The following is a 22485-nucleotide window of genomic DNA, read 5'->3' as shown; positions in this document are numbered from 1 at the left end:
CTAGCTAGTGCCTTTATCAACTCAACAAGGACAAGACAGTACACTGGAATTTTGCCATGGACAGTATAACATGTTATAACAATATTCTAAGCACATGTACATAAAAAGTATTGTATATAAATGATTCAAAATAATATCTATAAAGGTATCTACATCGAGAGGTCAGGTGCTAATAGTAATACATGTGTGGGTCGCCTAAACTAAACAGGTCATTGGATCCACCTACGGCAACCTGAAAATAGTGAAATGTTCGTGGGCAACCTAGCGTTTGGCTGAGGTTTAGCTGCAAGGGCGGAATTAGGAAGATACCCAATACAAGTGGATGCTTCGCTAAATGCCGTCAAATATTTCCTTAGACTTCGCCAGAATGTGTCAGCCGACAGTTTTCAAGCAGATGCTTTCTGCTGTCAGTTAGAACTAGACAAATCTGGTGTGAAATGTTGGGCGACAGGAATACGTAAGTCTTTAGAGGAGAGCGGGTTTGCTTTCTTATGGCACCTACCAATTTCATATAATTCAAATACGTTACAAATTGTTAGTTCCATTGGCCAGCGGATAAAAGACATTTACTTCCAAACGTTCTGAAAGAAATACATAACGACAACAAAGGTGGGGCTTCCAAAAATAAGTTAAGCTCATATAGATTATTCAAAACTACTTATAATGAAGAAAAATATCTAAGTATTCAAATATGAGGGTCAGGAATGCAGTCACAAGACTAAGAATCAGCTGCCACAAACTACATATTGAAACGGGAAGACATACCCGCACTCCTCTAGAACAACGATTATGTAAACATTGTACTTTGAATAGAGTAGAAGACGAATGTCATTTTGTGGTAGAATGTGTATTATATACCAAAGAAAGAAATGAACTGTATAAACTTGTAGAAAACCTATTTCCCTACTTCACACATTTAAGTACTGTTCAAAAATTCATATTTCTAATGCGACTAGACAAACCTCCCATTGAAAAACACGTCTGTTCTTTTATATCTACTATAACCGAAAAGCGAGGAGAAGTAGAATTTATTTAATGATAGTCATATTCTTTTGTATCCGCTAACTGTACTTGTATTATCTTTTGTTGTGACCTGTACTTAGCCAAGTGTGGCAGAAATGTGCAATAAAGGTCTTCATTGTATAATAGCATTGGGCAACCTTGGTCGGCTATGAAAAGTATTTTGAACCCAGTGGAATATCTAAAATCATTTTTATTCCTGGTGAGTTTGGCAACTATTTCATGTGGTCGCTAGATGTCGCTCCAGGATTGCCTCATCATCGTTTCCTGTAATGCAATGCCTCATAGCGGAGGCAATTGTCGGTCCCCCCTCTAAAGCACATTGGTGGCCATGAGTCAGCGCGCAGGCGCTCTCCGAGCCTCTTAACTTGCGCCAGCCAAGTCACATGTAAGCCGCTCTCTCTTTCTTAGCATATTTTGATGTCTTTATCCCGTTATCCAGCGTGATGTTTCACTCTACGGTCCTCTGACTAGTTCTTAGTTACCATTAGATCGTGTGTGTGTAATTTTGTTGTTTTTAAACGTCTTGGGGGGAAGTTTTTCAACTTTCGATGATCGCTGTTTCATTGTAGAGCCAGCGGCCATGTTGGTTCACCCCTGGCCAGGCATGGCTCCCATTGCACGATTTCCCGCCTTCTGCAACCCTCAAACTCCCCGTTTTGGGCAACAACTTCGCACGATTGGTGTCAGACACTCAATGGACCGTGAGACGTGAAATTTGAGGGCTAGTTAGACGTACGAATGTGGGCTGAGAAAGTTGTGGTTCCTAGTCGTGCCGGTGTGCTAGTGAACCGGATTGTGGGGAACAGTTGTGTGAGGATGGGGGCCTCGCTGGGGCGGCTGGGTGTGACCAAGAACTTGTCTTCTAAAACCTCACCGTTACTCCTTGCTTACGCATGCACAGCGCAGGGAACACTCGTACGGTACACTCGTACGGTGTCGTTGGGCCCCGTGTATCATTTTTTTGTACAGCTGTACAAGTCTCCTTATATCCGGCTGATATGTGGCATGTGCAGCGGTTTCTATCTGCTATCTGCTGAGATGACCTTTGACACCTCCAAGATTTGCTATCGAATATCAAATTTTTAGCATATTCTAGACAAACCACGGTGTATTTAAGGCTGAGAGAGAACATCCCCTTCCCATTCAAAACTTTGGCTATTCTAGAGCTATTTCTGATGCCTGGTCACCTCTGGGTCACCGTAACACAAACTCTTCTCGCATAACATTATAACGTGGCATTTCAAAGCATTTTGAATTATTTTACACGTGGGAAGAGTTTTGATTTCCCTTTTCCGTACTCTTTTTGTCAATCTTAAAGAAAAGCAGTGGTATGTGTACCAATGTTTCCTTCTTTGTGTATGTATTGCATTAATGTTTTTAGTGAAGTTGAAACACCCGATATGTGCCTCAATCAGTCAATGGCCATGGCCACTACAACTCTGACAGTGACACACTTGAAGTTGGTTCACACTTTAAAAAAAAGACAAGCTTCCCATTTCTATCTTTATGGAAAGTAAAGAAATATTGTTGAGTTAAATTTTGAAATCCCAAAAATAGAGGGCTAGAACTTAGTAGAAGGGAAAACTTGGAAGTCAGCTATATTGATAATATTCACTCACTGAAAGTGTGTGTACCAGTCCAAGCTATAAACTTTGTCCTAGAATCTGTTTTCACGTTGATTCAACTTGATCGTCCTGTTCAGTACCTCAAGTTTAAATCCAAGAACTGAGATTGAGTTTGTGTCCAGCTCCTCAGGGATAATTTATTTCAGACATTTTACTTCCGTTTTGACTGTAATTCCAGTGGCGCATCTTTAGCATTAGCATTCTTCCCTGTCCAAGTTTAAGGTTGTAACATATTGATTTTCAATTTTATTGGGTTTCTGTACTGTTGCCATCAACTTACTATACATTTGCACTGCAAAAATTGTCCTGATCATCACCTATGGATTGTAAGGGGCAACATTAAAATGAACTCAGAATCCCTGTCTTCTCTAATATTGTTTGTAAAGAAATTGAAATGAAAGCCTTGTCTGTTTTGTGGCATAGCTCAAAATGCCCCACGGCATCTCAAGCTAAAACTTAAATTGAAGGCATGTTTGATGAGCAGGCATATTATACATGATAGTAGCAGGGCGTTGCCTGTGTCTGAAGTCCAGTGCTGATTAATACAATATTTAACAATAGACACATCGCTCACAAGCTTGTACAATACCAGAGGTATTCCTCCACGAAGGAATTTTCAAATCAGGCGTAGACAAATCATACTCATATAGTCATGGCAGTGCGATATGTAATTTCATAAGAAAAACCAGAATGTTTTATTCTTGTTAGAAAATCCATGGTTTGACGCGAAGTCAAGTATAATTTTCTTCACATGGCTTGCGTTTGTACATCGTAGCAAAATTGACCATTTCTGTGCATTTCGACTGGACAAATATTACGGCAGCTTTTTGGAAACTACAACACGCACATGTACCTGATGAGGTAAGTTTGCAAAATGTTTGAATGCCGGCCAAATTTCCGTTTTCCCTGGGAATTCATCCAAAAATGTGCTCAAAGTCAAAACGTGTTTCGCGAGATTTTCAAAAGGCGCTGATAGTCAGCAGCATAAAGGTCAACGGAAGACACCACTGTTACGGAGGTATAATGCGCTAAATTTATTTTGCTGTAAAGTATCACTGAGGATAATTACTTTACCAAAAGCTTCAAACTAAATATGAATAACATGAATATGATGTAAAATTTGGGCTATTGCAATTTTCTGAAAAGAAAAAAGCCATCAAAAGAACGCCTTCTTCTGAGTACCCTATAAGCATAATGGTAGAAGCTTTTAATGACAAGAGGGAAGCGAAACAACAACAGACTAAGGAAAACTGTTGCCACGATTTTATGTTTGAAAACAGTCGAAAACGAACAGTAAGTGGCAACTGAGCAACATGTATTTTGTCCTTAACTAACTAGGGTGGCATTTTGCTGCGATAGACTTTGTTTCATATGATTAAAACTCGTTGGTGACGCGTGTGCCTGCAGCAAAGCAGTCCCGAAGGATCAAGAGTAGAGTATGGCGATGCTGGTCTGTTCAGACATGAAGCTCGAGCAAGCCATGAGTTTTGGAGTTGGCAGATACAATAATTCTTTTCTCAAGCCAATAATAGAAGTACATGTAAAAGAACTTCTAAAATTTGACTTACCTATGCAATGTTTACATGTGTACTGTACAGTGAATAAATGTATCTCAGTGGGTACTAAAAACATGTGTCACTCGTGGTCAATTAATCAACATTTTCTCCATAGCGGCCACCTGTCCATAGCGGCCAGTTTTCGCCAGTTCCTTGAGTGACCACTATAGACAGGTTTGACTGTAGCCAAACAGTAAAAAAAATTTTCATGAAAATGCCCATGCTCTTTCAGATTTAGCATCTTACCAAACACTCTAGGCATTACCGGTGTAATGTTAGGTTCTACCTTAACGCCGCGCAATAAGGAACTATGTTTACAGCTGCATCATAAACAGCATGAGCACTAGCGTACTGCAGGTTGCAACATGTATCATGCCCTTGGGCAAAGTTGGACAGGAAAGTGACAACTTTTGGGGAGCATTCAGACAACTTTTAAAAGCTCAATACACTTTTTTGGGTCAGCTGTCACAGTGGCAGGAAAATTTTCTTTGAAGGTGCACAGTGCATGTTGTCAAAATCAAAAGTGTGCTTCATAAAAGATTTCCAGCGTGAAAGCAGTTATGTACGACCCGAATCCGACTACAAGGAGGGGGGTAATCCCGATCCTTGAAATTCTGGAGTTTTTGCGAATCAAAACGCGATCAGTCCCATGCCTGGGTGAATCACGATTTGCAAATCCTGTTATGAACGGGATCTAACTATTGACACCTGAGAATAAAGAACAGTAGGGGTGAGATATGAAAGCCCTTTATTCCCCCCATTTTTTCCTACTTTTTACAGCTGACCCAGTATTAGCCTGACAAATCGCTTTCCTAGCGGCCGGCCGTTCCTGTAACCGCCATCCCTCTAGAGCTTGATGTAAAATACGCCTAAAGCGCGTGGACGTCCGACTGTCCTGGGCCTCCATATATGGTTAATAAGATGCAAACGTCATGGACCTCCCACAGACACCGCGGCACCCAGCGGAGATGGTTGCTATGGACCTGACGGTCGCTGCGCCGTGATGGACGGCGGCGAGTCTTTGATGTGCCCACAAGTTTGGGGCGCGGGAGGCGTGGTTATCAGCTTCCCGTAGCCAGCAGGAAGGCACGCAAAAACGTCGTTTCTCTGTTCGACCAAAAAATTAATCGTTTTTTCCTGAAGCGGCTTCAGGGGCCAGGGACTACCAAAATCCTCACACACTTTCTCCAGAACACTCCGAAACTTGTGCTGGTAGTCCCCATTTTTCTTAGAAATGAGGTGCGATCAATCAAATTTGGTCCCGCCTAGTACTCCGCCCTACTCTGCCTGGCCTACACCCGGCTGGCACCGGTAATCACGTGATGGCTGGCCGGTTACTATGGTAATTCATTTCCTGGCTTCCTATTGGTGACTCCAGAAATTAGAATGGACTTCGCGGCTTGGACGTATTGTGCCACAAGCTCTTGGGGTGGGGGTCAGTAACCTCCGGTCGAGAGCTGGTGTAAACACAGGCTAACCCAGTATATACTAGAGAATAACAGTATGCATGAGATTTGAAACCCCTTTTCACCACATTTTTGTTCCTACCACCAACAGCTGACCCAGTACAACAATGGCAGACGAGGGAGAGTTTGATGCTGCCCAATCTGGTGCTTCTACAACCTACCCGCAGCAGTGCTCCGCTCTGCGTAAGAACGGTCACGTGATGCTGAAGAACCATCCCTGCAAAATCGTGGAAATGTCCACGTCCAAGACTGGGAAGCACGGTCACGCCAAGGTAGGAAACTACAAAATTTGTAATGTGAAACATTATTATCCAAAAAGTTATGTTTTATTGTATGTTTGTGTGTGTTTGATGATGTGTGTGTTTGATGATGTGTGTGTGTTAGTTTGTGTACTTGTGTGTGTGTGTTAGTTTGTGTACGTGTGTGAGTGAACTGCATTACTCTGTAAGCTGTGGCTGGATTGTTCTGATAATGGTTACATGTATTTGGTATGTGCTTATTTCATGTGCATGCTTTGACTCCATCCTGTGCATGTTTTAGATCATTTTCTTGTTTGTTTTAGGTTCACTTAGTAGGAATCGACATCTTTACTGGGAAGAAGTATGAGGATGTGTGCCCTTCCACCCACAACATGAATGTTCCAAATGTCAACCGCAAAGATTATCAGGTGAACTACTTACCTTCACATACACAATAAAAAGGGGAAAAATATGGTTCTTGGTGGTGGCAAATGTACAGATTTTGGCACATTTGGGCTCCAAATGTGTGTGAGTGTTTTTTGCACACTTTGGACAGATTAGCCGAGAGGTTCATTTGGTGTCAATCCACCACCAAAGTAGGAATGTCATGTAAGGTGCCTTTCCCAAAGACACAACATCTGGATCTGTCAGATCATCAAACCCTGGACCTATTCCTTCTAACCCCCAATGCTCTAACCGCTATGCAGAATTTACACCAAACAGAAGTCACACAATCCGGCCAAAATGCCTACAGTTTGCAGAAGAAGAAAAATTCAGATTGTCAGAAGAAATGTAAGCAAGTTTGCAAAACTGACTGATAACTTTGGAGCAGGGTTTATTATTATGTGATTTTTTCGGCCAAGTTCCTGACAGCTTGCAATAAGCTGGTTCACGGCTTTAACTGCGCATGCTTACTGTAATTCATTGTGGGTCATATGTCAAAAGTTCCCTGAGACAAAAACAAAACACATCTGGACATGGTTTATTGGTCAGAAATTACCGGTGCAATGGCAGCCAGTGCTGAATTGCTGCAGGGTTTACAGTCACATAATACACTACAGATCATACATATTTGCTCCACACTTGCACTTTGTGGAACTGTTGCAAGGGTCTAGACGGCTGCCATTCGGTGGCAGCAGGTGACCTCAATATGACCTTCCCCAACCGAAGTCAGGTACCCATTTACACCTGGGTGGAGTTAGGAAAGTCGTGTAAAGCACCCTCCCGATTGTGCCACACGATGCCACAAAAAAGCATGGTCTAGACAAGAACTGTTTACAAGTTAGGAGCCCTCACCTTTGACCTTGCACATGTGCAGTTGGAACCGCAACACTCACTTTGGTGCACTCAAGTTCTGAACACAAAAGTTAGTGTGCACACAAGGGAGAAAATTGGTGTTTATGTATCTCTGCTATACTACTACTATCGCAGTTAGAAAGAAAAAGTAAACTGGGGATGATGAGAAATAGACTGATCCCATGGCCCTTCCCACCTCCGTCGAAATCCAACTTAGAAATGTATTTGATGGACATGCAGCCACCCGATCATTGGTTGAACCACCAATTGGCACCCTGTCATTGGTTAAATTGCTAATTGTGATATGCAGTCAGGATCAGTCTATTGCTACTCTTCCACATTATGAAATGGTGGGAAATGATGAACACATGTTTGAGATGTTTTTACGTGGCCCCTGGCCTATCTGTTGTTCCAGCTGATTGATATCGCAGACAGCTACATGTCTCTAATGGACGATACCGGAGATACACGTGAAGATCTAAAAGTGCCCGACGGTGATGTGGGTGCTGAAATCCTGTCTCGTTTTGACAATGGAGATTCCTTTAATGTAAGTCCTGTTCTAGATTCTTCCACTTGTGTCTAGATAGATATTGTCATAAATGTAAAACTTTGTTGATATATTATGTTATATTTTATTTTGTATTATTTATTGATTGGTTGATTGATTTGGCTTATAGTATATTTTAACAAAAAGGACAGGTAATAGATTAAAGGACAGTTAATCTCTCAATAAAAGGGGTAAAATAGTTTTATTCGAAAGAATTGTAGAACAGTTTGTAGGGGGTTCAGGTTCGTTTTTCCATCAGTTTTGTTCTTGTTTCTATACTTTTATACTGTACAGTCCATCTTAACTGTTTCCTGGATCTTATTTATCTGTTATACATGTTTTTTGATGCATTTTGTTTTCCATAGATTTCTATTGTCATGTTCAGTATGACAATGACAGTATGGTATCTGCATGTCAGTTTGTCTCCTTAGTGAACCACACTTGTTTCTGCCTTCCAGGTCACGATTTTGAAGGCTTGTGATACTGAACTGGCCATTGCTGTCAAGACCGTCACAGAGAAGTAAACTCTGCTTCTGGTCTGGAGGTACGTCCAATTTTGAACTACTGTAAATGCAGAAATGCAGTGGTTTTATGTTTGCGGTTTTCGCGGGGAACTTTCAGCGCGAACCTAAAACTTTTGCCCACCTATGGCTGTAGCGCTACTTTTGTTTCAAAGGCGAACTTAAAACCACTGTGAACACTCCATTTCCTCCCTACCGCGAAATAAAAACCACGCAAACTTAAATGCATTTAAAGTGGGCTCAGGAGGGGTTGTCACTTTCACCCTGTTTCCAGAGGCTGTGAGCCTGTGACTACTTAGCGACCAAAGACTTGACAGATCGCTCCCCGAATTTCTTTTTTATGCTGTGTGTGTTTTGTTTTTTTACATCGTGCTTTTACATCTTACATCATATCTCAATCATGAAATCAAGGGTTACAGAAATCCAATTTTGGTTGCCATTTGGTCGCTCAGTAATCGCAGTCTAGTGGAAAGTAGCTTTAGTTATATTGCCTGTATTTCTGGAGACTACTATGTGTGTTATGTGTTTGTGTGCACATACAGGAGAAGCCTGTCACCTCCAGTGCCTTGATGTAACATTCTTTGTCCTCTTCATCAGGTAATGGTTTCCGTGGAGGCAAGAGCATTGAGCTAACTTGGTGACCATGGAGATGATTGCTACTGCAACTTGTCCCATCCTGCTCAGGCACAACAATAATAATAACAACAACTGGACTTCCCGGCTTTACACTTGCTTCCTGTGGCCACCTGAACCACAACTCTACCTACAACCAGGATGCAACATTGCTGTACCCTTGTACAAATCCTTTAAGAAAAACTGTTCCATGAAATCTTCCAGCATTGCTGATCTCTGTAATGTCATTATTGTCCTAACTAGTTTTCTTTTTTTGTCGTTGCAAACACTTTTGCCTGGCCCAGAAATTATGTGACAGTCTTTACAACTGTACAAAGTGTTAGAAATGTAAGGTATTATAAATTGTATCCACAGGTTGTGCAACATTTCTTCCTTGTCCAATTGTATCGTTAAATCTGCTCGCCTGTTTTTTTGTTTTGTTTTTCTTTGTCACTTAGCGTGGCAAGCAGATGTATCCAAACACCTCTTGTTCGACACATGGTCTGCACTACTTTGGTCACTTTGTACTTTTACTAAGACCACAGTCTGAGTGAGAAAGACAGTGTTTCAACTGGCAAGTTTCTATGGTTACAGACGGATAAACTCCCTCTTTCTTACCACAGACGAAGATCGGAGGTTCTTCGGTGCAAAGACATGACCTTCAAGAGGTTTGGGTCATCTGCTGCGGTTGCTCGTTGTAAAGCCGCGGGGGGCGGGGTAATCGGGTAGAAGGGGAGCGTGACTTACTGATGTAGCATTATTAATCCGTGTCTGCTGTCAGACCATGCCTTTGGCCTTCACACTTCTGGGGTTTACAACACAGGAATCCAATAAACGACATGAACCAAACGGGAAGTTTGAGACTGCCAGGCTTGTTTGTGTTTAGCTTTAAGAACTTCTAAGTGATAATCGTTGGATGGCGGCACCAGGAAATCTTCTGAACCAAAATTAAGTAAGAAATAGTTTGCATCAAATCGTTGTCGTCAGAGGAAGTTTATCTCTTTCCTTGTTTCCTATATGTTGTGTGTTCACCAATTTCTTGCATTCTTAATTCGATCGTGCCTTTATCTGCTAGTAGATGTACACATGAGGAGGGGGCATTTCAAAAGTGGGAAAGTACAAAAATTAGGATTTTCCGTACTTTGAAATGAGACCTAAATGTAAGAATGGAGCACATTTCTGTATTTGTGATAGTACATTCTTGCAACAAGTCAATTATCAACAGTATAAGTGTTGCTTTGTTTAAGCCAATTTTTTTTTGTTCCTCTCGGAAGTGGCTCAGGGCCCCACTTCCTGTTATAGCAGAGAATTTATGCTTGTGCTTTCTATACAGGCGAGAAATGTTTCCACGATATTTTGTCCGCAGGCCCTTGGGATGAATGTGTACAGTCAGAAGTAGTTTTCATGCAATGGTGTGTAATGGCCCATGGGACTGCCCTGCCGAGGGCGGGGGAAAAAGAGTTTCTCAGAGCTGCAGGAAAGGAAAAGGCACACTGTTCCATGGCTCCCACTCAAAGGCGTTGCCAGGAAAGGGCACAGCAACCCATGGCTCCCACACAGAGGAGTTGCTAGGAATTGGTTGCATGAATCAGTGATTATAAAAGCTGGCAGACCTTCTTCCATCTGTGTGAATCCAGTTTGGATGATTTAGTACTGCTACCACTTTTAGTGATCCCCTCTGAAGAGCACAAAACGTAGCTGTGAAAAGTTTGAAAAAGTACATTTTGAACTTTGGCAACTTAGAACCCTCTTTGCTCTTTCAACTGTCTTGCTGTCCATTGTTTTGCCTGACTCGTATGTGAGTGAAAAAATTCCTGCATGTCTGTTATGAATAGCCATGTGTTTGTACATGTAGTTGGTGGGAAATCTAATAATGGAAGAAAAAATACACCTTGCAGCGCTGCTTGCCTTGTGAGTGCCCTTGGTGATAGCACAACCGTTTTAGTGTTTTTTGTTTGTTTTTTAAATGCTACAATCCAGCAAAATTTGACTATTCTGATTGCAAAGTAAACCTGTTACACTGATTTGTGCCAGCTGAAAACTTCTGTGGTATTGAGAGTTTGAAACTCAAGGCTACCTCTGCCTTCCCAGTGGAGTCGGCGCCAGTTGGCCAACAAAGACAGAAAGCACATCTGGCTACCACAATTTTCAATCAGCCACTTGCTGCCCACTTTTCTAAGATCAGGACATGTCCTAGAATGCCGATACAACAGACATGTTGGCTAATTCTTCTGGGCATGCTATAAACGAACTGCAATCATTAACCCATGAATGGGTGAGTGAAGAAACTTCTCCCTCCCTTGTGGCGAGAAGTGTGTCCCCCTCACTCGGCAGTCCTCTTGGGTGGAAAAGGAAAATAATAAAGCAAAACTGGGACTTAACTCTGTACATGACTGAGTCTGGCTCTTTCATTGAATTGGTCCCAGTTGAGTAGTCTCATATAGACACCTCTGTAGGGTAGGAACACAACAGATAATGGCAAGAGATGTTGCCAGGCAGGTTCAGACAGCTATAAGAATCCATGATTGGGATGTAACTGAACTGGTTGCAGGCAAGCTCCTGGTTCCGATTGGGTGGTAACTGGGAGACCCCAGTTCAAATCCTGGTTGGGGCTGCACCCGTCAGTCGGAAGGGACGTAGAGTGGGAGCCCTCTGTTTGAGGATGTGCCTTGAGCACAGTAAAGGGGAAGGGCAAGCAACCCCTCCTGGAAAAATATACCCTGCTACAGAAAGCAGTAAGGAAACTTTCTGCCCTAAGTGCCATTAGGCACCACAAGAGTTTGGACCAATGAAGAATCTATGCCAGGGCTATCTTCATGTCATGCCTGGGCCTGATACAGGTGTTCCGGACCAGGTGATAACTATCACATGAAGTTCTAGAGTTGTATCACACAGGCTTCCATAGAATATTTCGAATGCATTTCGAGCGCGCCAGTTGCGCCGCCGCCGAAAATTTGAATGCCAGATTCGGAGGCTGGAATCGATGTTGTTACCCGTTTTGTGTTCGAGGACACAAAACTCCCTTGACTTTTGGCACATTCCGCATTGAAATGGGTGTTTTCTCGGGTGGGTATGACATAAATAAAATAAAACATGGCATATTCCGCATCACCCTCGGTCCCAGCCCTCCCGCGGATCGGCCTACGGCTTTCGGGCGATCCTACCCATGGTCGGGCTGGAACCTTGGGTGATAGGGAATACCCCGTGTTGTATTCTATATTTACATTTTTTTCTATCCCGCTTATTCTTTGGTGGCCCATGTTGTTGATTTTCCTTGTTATATTTGTCACTTTAAGCTTAGAAATACATTTTCATCAGCTTTATATCATGAACTTCAGATTTTGTGGACAGATGGGGTGAATTTTTATGTCCGTCCCAGCAAGCAAATTTCAGGGACGGAGGGGCAAGTCCTGGAGACAGCGGTGATCCATGCTGGTCATCTTCTACCTTCTCTGGCAAACAAATTATTGGCAAATCATTAATCCTATTTCTGACGACTTCTGCTAATCAGATAGCACAATATTAGTGGGGTGTCAAGTGTCAGGTCATTAGAGTCTTTGGGCACTTTCTGTTTTACCTTTCGGATATGAAAATAATGAAAGCTCACGTAACATTCAGGATATGAATTGACAACAATAATGTATGTTGGCATCAACAGTGAATGAAAGACATTGTTTTATTAGTTTTACTACATATCAAAGATTGGCACTTCATTCTTTGAAATATTAACCTATGACTGACTGGGATAGCATGTTGGTCTATCACAGTTTACCCGTTCTTCTTACTTCCTCAAAAAAGTTAATTTGGCATGGCCTTTGATCGGTTTTGACAAGGAGGTTAAATAGGAAGTATTTTAACCTCCTTGGTTTTGACAAAACGTCAGTGGGTCAAGTCCATTGAGCCCATCTCTAACTTTAGTTAAACCTCTGTAGGAAATGTTTTGCTTCATGAAAAACAATGGTTGGTTTAACTTTTTATCTGGCTATTTTCTCTGTAGATGACTCGTGCAGATTTGAAGTATAACGATCATTCTAAGTTAAACTCTTGACCAAACAAACTTTATGACTAGTCATCAGACATGTGGCCCAACCCTCCACATGAGTGACACTCAAAAACTTTTAGAACAAACTTGTCCGCATCCCCAGAGGGTGGCAGGCTGCACTTAGCACAATACTTAAAAGAGGGCGCTGCTGAGTTCATATCAAGCTAAGATCACACATCAAACAATGAGAACTTGTAACATTTATGTCAGTCATAAAATACTTAGGAAGGGTCGGGATTCTCTTTATTTATTTTTTTCCGGTTCTGACTGGGGGTCAACATACAGGGGACCTAGGTTATGTGTAGTCTCTACCAGCCTCCGCGGGTCGCTGGGAAAATAGTAGAAATTGGCCAAATAGAGTCAATTGTATGAAGGGAGTCAGCTACAGAGAGAGGGTCCAATATTGCAACCCTAGAATGCGGCTGCGAATGTTACCCTCCATGGCCAAAGTCCCCTGGCAAATGTTCTCCCTATAGCTGGCGCGGTTAGCCTGGTAGAGACTAGGTTATATGGAGCTGTTTATATCACTGTTTCTATGGCAACAGGAATGAGGAGGACATGTTCTCCAATGTTTTTATCACTAATGTCAGATTTTTTCGTCAGCAGTTGACCTCAAAAAAGGTTAAGGTCAGCGGATTGTGCTAGGGTCAATCAGATAACCAAAAACTGTGAATTATTTTTCGGACGCCTGTTTCAAAACCAACCAACATGCAATATGACAAAACAGTTCATTGATTGAAAGGAATTTAATAGACCAAGTACATGTACATGTATAAAGAAGCTGAGATATACATTAAAATGGTCCAATGGAATCGCTTGAAAGACAGCTAGGTGGAGGAAATGAAGAACCACTAGTGCTGGCATGTTACAGATACTTTATTCTGATGACATCTGACAGTCAAATCTTTTCGTAGCCACTGAGATATGTATGTATTACCAGTTGGACAAAAACAACCTCACTATCACAGAGCCAACAATATCACATCATGTATGTCATATTTTTTGTCACTTTCACATGAACAAAACAAGCAATCCTCAAACCTATAGATACACTCATACAATTTGGCTCTAACAACATGGAAAATGAACTACCAACTGTGCCCTGGTCAGCAAACTTGAAGCCACCCAGCTACAGTTTGAACTGTCCAATTTTCTCAGGGCTTGCTACTTGGTTATTAACTTAGAAATCTGGCTTGTGTGTTACAATGATTCAACATAACATTATTCATAAGTACTAGTGAGGAGTAACTACTGGAACTGTCCAGCCCGTGCCTTGAAGGCGGCTTTGCGCTCCTCCTCGGCCTCTTTATCGGCCTTCTCCTGCCGCTTGCGCTCGTAGTCCAACCGCTGCTGCTCCTGGATCTCCTGCTGGTACTTCTCCTTGTCAGCATCTTCATTCATCTGAGATGGAGGAGGGGGTTGTTAAAGAACTGTGGTGTGAGATGTGTATCTATGAGAACTGTGGTGTGAGATGTATATCTATGAGACCTGCGGTGTGAGATGCGTATCTATGACACCTGCAGTGTGAGTTGTGTATGTTGGAAAACTGTGGTGTGAGATGTGTATCTATGTAAACCGTGGTGTGAGATGTGTATCTAAGAGACCTGCGGTGTGAGTTGTGTATGTTGGAGAACTGTGGTGTGAGATGTGTATCTATGAGAACCGTGGTGTGAGATGTGTATATATGAGACACTTAAATTTCATAAGGAAAGCAACTTTTTGGGGTACACTTTTTATTACCAGGTTCGCATCAGTTTTGGGGTGCCTAGAGGATGTCATCCATATAATCAAATCAGTGTGGTCTTACCTTGGATTCGAAGAACCCCTTGGCTCCTCCAACGCCAGCTGCCTTCTGTACTTTGATGGAGGCTCCAAACTTGCCGTGGGCCTCCACCAGCTTGGCCAGTCCTGAGCCCTCGGGCATCTCCCCCTTAAGAACCTTACTCCACAGGTACAGGAACTACAGAACAGGGAGAGGAAATCCAGGGAGAGAATGAGTTAACGTCCTTCCGATGTTAAACTTTATTTGTTTAATCACTTCGGCTGAAATCAACAACAACAAAAAAGAGAGAGAATCCCTTCTTGCTGACCCTAATTTTTTCAGTACAGTTAGTGCACTGGACCCAATTTTTTTTTCTTAGGCCTTACCCCATCCCAGCCTCACATATTGACCTCCCCTCTCATCATCATCATCCCTCACCTATCTCATGTTGCTCTCACACTCCTATCCCCTCTCATGTTGACCCCACCCCTCCCATCTCATCATGTTAACACCATTTCATGTTGCCCTCACCCCTCATGTTGACCTGTCCCATCTCATCATGTAAGCCCCACCCCATCCCTCTCATGTTGCCCTCGCCCTTCTCTTGTTGCTTTACCTCTCTCGTGTTGCCCTCACCTCTATCATGTTGCCCTCGCTCTTCTCATGTTGCCCTCACCCCTCTCATATTGCCCTCACTCCTCTCATGTTGCCCTCACCCTTCTCATGTTGCCTTCACCCCTCTCATGTAGCCCTCACCCCTCTCATGTTGCCCTCACCCTTCTCATGTTGCCCTCACCCTTCTCATGTTGCCCTCACCCTTCTCATGTTACCCTCACCTCTCTCATGTTGATCTTGCCATCCTTGTCCTCGTCCACAGCCTTTATGATGGCCTTGAGCTCCAGATGAGTCATGGGGTCGCCACGTGACTCCATCATCCTCTTCAGCTCCTCATAGTCGATGAACCCGTCCTTGTCCTGGTCACTCCTGGACAGAGGGGGAAACCACACATAATGATGAGGTGTCAGTTGTAAAAATCGCCCTTTTTTTTACAGCTTTGCAGCGGGCATTTTTGGTAGTCTTCTTCATGATCAAGCCTTGTAGGAGCAACCTCCTTGGTAGGAGCAGCGGCGGCGTTTATTTTGGGGGAGTGCTGATTCGCGATTTTTAACATATCGGGGCCAGGTTTTCAAATGCCTCTAGAGCCGCGAAGACGATCTCCCTTGGCCTGCAAAGAAAGAAGGCCCCAGACCTAGAACGTTCGAGAACGGTGACTCCATTGGCTTCTGTCGCACACGACCCCATCCGAATGATACGGCAACAGGAAAGTGCACGCCGGGCACCAAGCATGTACAATTTCTCATGCTAACCGTCAGAAATGTGCCACCCTCCGTTCTGCTGGGTCTCCCTTTTTGCTTCCATACCTAGTGAGAGCCATTAGTAACTACGGAGGATGATACCCAGGCTACGTCGTCTCAGCTCGCAACGATACCAGTTTTATTCGGACAACAGAAGAAACCCAGACTGTCTGTTGTCCTGTCCTCTCTAAACATTTCGTCGACTCGTCGTATGGTGTGTAAGGTTTATTATGATATGGAAACGTTAGGCATCTACAATTTATCCCTGTCACATATAGTAACAATGTAATTTTGCGTCAGATAGGTTACTAAGTTTACGACACAGGGCCGCTCCAGGCAAAAACGAATTCGAATACGGCTCCTTCGTTAAAACAAGGGCATACAAAATGTCGTCTTGAATTGCAAAATGATGTAAAAATAAGTTCGTAGAAAATATCTTTCAGATTTCAGCAGGGCGTTTTGATGCTCATTCTTGTAGGGAGTTGACGACTATTGAAGAGAAGTTTCTGAAGGGAGTACGGAAAAGTTAGCCTGAATCCCAGACTGTTTCCAAGGTAAGGCGTACACAAGCCAACTCCTTAGCTCTAGGGCCAACATGAAACTCTACAGCGTTAGACCCTGGGAAGGATGATAGAGATCGGAGTCTGGCATCCGGGCTACCGTAGAAGTTTGTGTAACGGTTAGATTTAAAAACGTCGCACTTACTCTTGAAAGAGTTCTTCATATTTCTTGCACTGCTCGCGAGAGAAGTAGTCTGAGAACTCGGGCCACGGGTGTGCGAACTTCTTGTTCGGGTCTTCGTATTCCCGCATCTTCTTCGGCTCCTCGGTCTCGGCCCCATCGGCAACTTTCGCCTGGCGGGCGAGTCTGTCGGCAAGTTCGTTTTCGGCCATTTCTGCGTGACGATTTCGCGCCTTCTTCTCAGAGACTGTATGGAGATTCTAGAAATCACGGTGCTCACTGCACTAACCTCGGTTTGTCACTAGTTCTCACTGCACTAACTTGTTGTTTATTGTTGTCACGGTGGTTGTTCTTGTGTCACAATAGTTTAAAACTGACGTCATAGACGGGGGGAAACGGTCATATTCCAGAATTGGTATTCGTTGTTCTCATTCTACTAGATTCTAGGCTAGTACATTCATTCCTCATAGAATATTAAGAACGCATAGAAGCGATATTTATACATTTTGTGTGTTTTTTTTCGGGCCCCGTCTACAAATCTGCACACAACCAATCATTTCATTTCAAATTTCACGGGGAAAAGATATTCTGATAGCTAACACATCTTGCTTCTTTCAAAGAGAAATTTTTATTCTCTACCGTATCCTCTATCCAACGCTGAATGCCCGCATCCGACAAACCACTTGTTGGTTTTGAAGGCTGGAAGAAATACCCAGCAGTCCATGGGGGTCAGCAGTGTAAAGATACTGTGACGTAACGGATTTATACATACAAGCTTGAATCTCCAAGCAGATGTCGAAAGAGAAGATCGTAACGTTAAACAGCTTAAGGCACCTAAAAGTGATTGATTTGATAAGCATATAAATATCAAAACTACTCATACATGTACGACGTCGTTAGAAATTGTTTGTAATCACCATGACTGGGAAATAAAGTTTATACGGCTTTTCAAAGTCCGCTTTTCCGTAAGTCTATGCCTCTATGTTGACAGATGGTCACTCAGGATTCCTTGTGCTTGTGTCAGTGGAAAAGATAGGAAGGGACCACCAAAATGGCCACATTGGCCAGGTGGTCCTTATGTAGTGTGGCCACTTTTACAGGTTTGACCTTATGTGTTGAACTTGTCAGGCAGGCATGCGCTACATGTCTACTTCCCCCTCTCTTCACTTCCTTCCTGCTTCCTTCAGAAGTTCAGAACGCGACATGAATCAACAGAAATTACCAGAGAATCCTTCCGCTGAGGAGGCTCCTTTTGCTTCCCACAGATTTCGTCGAAAACCACCTCCCTGTCCGCCAATTTGACATCACATATATCCGCCACCCTGAACTGAAGAACATGCGTTTAAGAGATCTCTAATGCAACATGCCCTGTAAAATGCACTATATATCAAGTTAACTGTGTAAAACCTGGGGGGTGCTGCGCTAAAGGTCTTTCAAACATGTTGTTCTTCACAGTGGCGGATATATACGGTAATCCTTTTGTGGATATAAATGTTTATGGAAGTCCGACACTGAGGACTAGTAGACGTATTAACGGTTAGTCTGTATGAAAATAAGTTTTGAAAAGCAGTCAGATTAATTGTCATTATCAGGAAACGGTCTTTTGTCGAGACACAACAACCTGAATCAAACACTTATATCGATAAACAGTTGTACATTTTCAGTTTTAGCCGACGTGTATGAAACGCTAGCGCTAAGTCTTTTTCCTGCCGCGGTAACATTTCCTCTTATTCTTTCACTGTTGATTCGTAGTTGGACTCATTTCAACACAATTATTCACAACGTGATAACAGTGACTTTAGGGAACACTGGTTGTTCAATACAGTTAAAGATCGTTAAACACTACATCTGTCACCGGTGAGGCGTGGTTGGGTGGGTCTGACCCAGCACCCGGCCTGCCTCAGCCCTGCTCTCCCCAAGCAGAGGAGTGGTTCCGGCTGGTTTTTGACGCGTTTTAGGCGTTTTTAACCCACAGTGTGGGTTGGCGACATAAAGAAAACGGGGCAAGATAGAAAGCCCGACAAAAATGCCGAAAAAACACGTCAAAAACCAGCCGGACCCACTCCTCTGCTTGGAGAGTACCTCAGTCCCAGCTGTCACTACCGTGAATTTGACAAGTTCGCGTGTCTGTGGTAGCAACTTGTGTTAGCTTGCATACTTGACAGTGCTTTCAAGAAGCCACTCCACTACCAAAGCACTAGCCCTCTGCTGTAGTGCTTGATGACTCCTTTGGCCAAAGGTCGTCGGACACGAAAATGGCCATCAACCTATACATCAAACACTGATAAAATCTATATATAGCCTTGCTGTATCATGTCAACAACGTGCAGTCTCAAGGTTTAGCTTCAAGTCGTGTTATGAAAGGTGCGCCGGCTATGTTCTTGTGTGTCCGTTATTATCTGAATACCCTGTCAGTAGAGTGGTAGAGAGTGAGGAGGAAGATGGTGTCACTGCCAATGGTCGTATCAGACATGACAGTTCTGTCTGTACATGTGTATGTCTATCTGTCTGTGTTATTGTAATCATATAATTTTCCATGTGATAGTCACACCGTAGAGTGACAATGGACAATGATTATGTAATGTTAATCAAGCTATGTAATGAACTACAATCATTAAAGACACAAGAGAAACTCTTAATATTTCACGCGCACGGAGGCGTAAGATTTTCGAACTCTTGTTTGCACCGTCTCTCTGCGGTCATTGTCATCAACCGCAAAGACCCCCGAGGGCGTAAACTCAACTTCCTTTGCCTTTCTCACATCTAACATCTCTACTCAGCACTTATGAGAAAGAGCTTGAACAAACAACACTACCAGTGGACTAGCAGAATCATCAGTCGCAAGGCTTGCAGAAGTGTGGCCAAAGGGCTATAGAAACGAGAAAGAGTATATGGTAGTTAAACACACACGACTACAGTGGACTAGCCCCCTGGTGCAGTGCTTACTGTGTGGCCAAAGGGCTATAGAAACGAGAAAGAGTATATGGTAGTTAAACACACACGACTACAGTGGACTCGCCCCCTGGTGCAGTGCTTACTGTGTGGCCAAAGGGCTGTAGAGGAGGAGCTGGGCATCGCACCATCATGGCCACCGAAAGGTCTGGGAGGGATTGTAATTGTGTACTATGCCACTACGTTCATGACGTCTTCAATTCTTGTGTCAAAGCGGGACAATAAAACTACAGGTTTGTCAAGGTCACCAAAAGATATCGGAACTTTGACAAGATCTTTGGACATTGAATATGACCTTTATGCAATAAAGAGCTTGTATTGTGCAAATAATTTTTTCTTAAATCATTATATAGTTGCAACAAGTTGGTAAATCAATATGTGTGCAATGTATACCGGGTTTTAGATACACAACCAAAGGGTTTTATCTGTATCAATCTCATATTTACGGAAAAGTTTGAACTATTTGCATAACACAACTTATTTATTGCCGCCTTGCGGTAACTGGAACAGGCACATAATTTTGACACTTTTTATGAGTTTCCATGCATTTGTGCTCTGATATCGACACGGACAAAAATCAATGCACACCCTCGTGTTATTCATGACATCAAGCCCGGATGGTATGACACGGAAATGGGTTACTCCTAGTTTTCAATTCATTAATTTCCTCTAGATGGTAGCAGGCCTTTCATATTAATATCAATAGTTTTTCCGTGAAATCTGAGTTGGCAAGAGTACAATCTGCCATTCAGCCGCCAGGATTTCCCGCCTTTGACGTCATCAGGGGGGCGGTCCCATGTCTGTGCAAACGTGACTCGTAGCTCGTCTGCACCTGGTTGGCCTACTCTCCAAGCAGAGGTAAGGTCGGGGGGTATTTTCGACGTATTTTCGCGGTATGTAATTTTTTTTTTGGGGGGGGGGTCTTCCTCCTCTTCCTTGAGAGGAGAAATACCGCGAAAATACCCCGATCTTACCTCTGCTTGGAGAGTAGGTTGGCCTCCTTCGCGGACCTTCTAGGTGCGGAGGGCGTTTATTTTCTAGGGGCGGTATCGAGCTCCACAACACCCCCCCCCCGCATATAAGAACAACATTCTATGTGATTAATCAAACACCACAGGGATGACAAAAGTATGTGCCCGTGCCCACATCCGTATTTTGTAAATGTCAAAGACAAAGAAAAACAACATAAGTTCATGTAACCACTTGAGGTACGTCTGTACCTCAGGTAAGGCCATCTCAAAATGAAATAAACAGTCACTGTGATATTTCCAAGTGTCAGAACGCTAGAGGTGTGAGAAAGACCGGCAACATCGCTGGCAGTAAAACCGGGGATGATATCCGCCAATTTTGTCCACATCCCATCAACGTCAAATGACTGAGTGAATGATTCGGCAGGAAGTTTCTCCTCTCGTCACCGAATGCAAGAAATGTTACCCATTACCGCCCGCTATAGAGAGCTGAAAAGTACCGTGTTGGGCTTTATACCAGTATGGGAATGGAAGATGTTTTCTGACCACACATTCACACACACACGCGCGCGAGCGCGCGCACACACACAAACACAGGCACACATACACAAACATACATACATACACACACACACACACACACTCACTCACTCAAACATACATACATACACACACACACGCGCGCACACACACACACACAAACATACACACAAACAAACATACGCATAAAGACATACAAAAACACACACAAACGCACACATACACAGACACACAAACGCGCACGCATACAAACGCACACACACTCATAGACTCACAACCATACATACACACAACCCTACACACACACACACACGCGCGCAGACAAATACATACACAACTTACGCACACATGCACACAAACGCGCACGCATACAAACACACACAAAAGAAAAATACACACACACACAAACATACATACACACAGAACAAAAGCTGCATGACCATGAGCCAGTCAAGGTCACCAGCCTCTCCGTCAACGCCATGGGATGTACGGTCCGCCAACTTCACCTGTACATTCACCTGTAAACAACGTTCTGCGTCACTGACGCACGGAATAACAAGGTTACGTGAACTTCCCACATCCGTGGACTGTGAATGTCAAGGTAATCCCGGAGGACAATAACGGCTCAGGTTACCTCAATGGCGTTATAAGGAAGAACCTCCGTGGGTACCTCAGTTCATGTTATAAAGTCAATGTCACCTGAGGTCATTTTCATAGTACAGTGGGCTGATCAAAATTAGCACGATGCTGATTAATTAGTGGTTTTGATTTTTCCTAATATCGTAGCGCTTGAGAAATGAAGCCAATTGTTGCAAAATCCTTCTTCTGTCCATCAGATGCTATGGAGAAGTGTTCGAACGCCAAAATACTGACGTTAGTAGGCGAGCTAGATATTGGGCTGGACTTTATCAAAATTATGCCCCCCTCCCCAACACACCAACAATGCCACCAATACTTCGATGTACGTTTGTATCCCTTTCCTAACGAAAAACCCAAGCAGATGTTGGAGTTGGGTTTCACCTTGTAGTGCCTAGCTAGTGGCAGATAATGCTGTTTCTGTAGAAGGGTATAGTTTACAGGCACCACCATTTCACGTCCCTTCCGAAAGAAGGGTGAAGCCCCAACCGAGATGCCCTTCCACCCAACATCTGCTTGGAGACATATGAGAAGAACGCCTTTGAAATTCATTTGTTGTTGTTCTGTGCGTACTCTCTCTACTGACGTCACTACTTCATCGGCACACAATAGTCCCTCACGTAAACGAAACAAACACTGGGTGTAACCTTATCATTCGCCACGT

The 22485-nt window shown here is 43.3% G+C and overlaps 3 protein-coding genes across 3 annotated transcripts in view; 1 reads left to right on the top strand and 2 right to left on the bottom strand.

Moving 5' to 3' along the window:
* LOC136442917 (lisH domain-containing protein ARMC9-like) overlaps window positions 1-22485 on the bottom strand; it is a 310166-nt gene that overhangs the window by 107817 nt on the left and 179864 nt on the right. The gene's annotated exons all lie outside the window — the stretch shown is intronic.
* On the top strand, window positions 1249-11273 carry LOC136443719 (eukaryotic translation initiation factor 5A-1-like). The gene is made up of 6 exons (XM_066441069.1): window positions 1249-1408; window positions 5762-5942; window positions 6233-6337; window positions 7621-7752; window positions 8211-8296; window positions 8871-11273. Exons 2-5 carry the CDS (start codon window positions 5778-5780, stop codon window positions 8274-8276), a joined length of 468 nt encoding a protein of 155 aa, XP_066297166.1. The 5' UTR covers window positions 1249-1408; window positions 5762-5777; the 3' UTR covers window positions 8277-8296; window positions 8871-11273.
* Window positions 13786-17104, bottom strand: LOC136444044 (EF-hand domain-containing protein D2-like). The gene is made up of 4 exons (XM_066441503.1): window positions 16750-17104; window positions 15526-15673; window positions 14735-14887; window positions 13786-14328 (listed from the first exon to the last, which is right to left on the bottom strand). Exons 1-4 carry the CDS (start codon window positions 16935-16937, stop codon window positions 14176-14178), a joined length of 642 nt encoding a protein of 213 aa, XP_066297600.1. The 5' UTR covers window positions 16938-17104; the 3' UTR covers window positions 13786-14175.

The sequence above is a fragment of the Branchiostoma lanceolatum genome, chromosome 10, assembly GCF_035083965.1.
Source record: "Branchiostoma lanceolatum isolate klBraLanc5 chromosome 10, klBraLanc5.hap2, whole genome shotgun sequence".
Lineage (NCBI taxonomy): Eukaryota > Metazoa > Chordata > Leptocardii > Amphioxiformes > Branchiostomatidae > Branchiostoma > Branchiostoma lanceolatum.
The sequence above is the reverse complement of the archived record's forward strand: the minus strand, read 5'-3'. Positions and strand labels throughout refer to the sequence as shown.

Coding starts and splice junctions, on each gene's coding strand:
- LOC136443719 (XM_066441069.1), top strand. CDS start 5,778: ATGGCAGACGAGGGAGAGTTTGATGCTGCCCAATCTGGTGCTTCTACA. Junction 6,338..7,620: donor TCAACCGCAAAGATTATCAG/GTGAACTACTTA, acceptor CTGTTGTTCCAG/CTGATTGATATCGCAGACAG. Junction 7,753..8,210: donor ACAATGGAGATTCCTTTAAT/GTAAGTCCTGTT, acceptor TCTGCCTTCCAG/GTCACGATTTTGAAGGCTTG.
- LOC136444044 (XM_066441503.1), bottom strand. CDS start 16,937: ATGGCCGAAAACGAACTTGCCGACAGACTCGCCCGCCAGGCGAAAGTT. Junction 15,674..16,749: donor TATGAAGAACTCTTTCAAGA/GTAAGTGCGACG, acceptor CCCTCTGTCCAG/GAGTGACCAGGACAAGGACG. Junction 14,888..15,525: donor GCAAGATCAACATGAGAGAG/GTGAGGGTAACA, acceptor CCTGTTCTGTAG/TTCCTGTACCTGTGGAGTAA.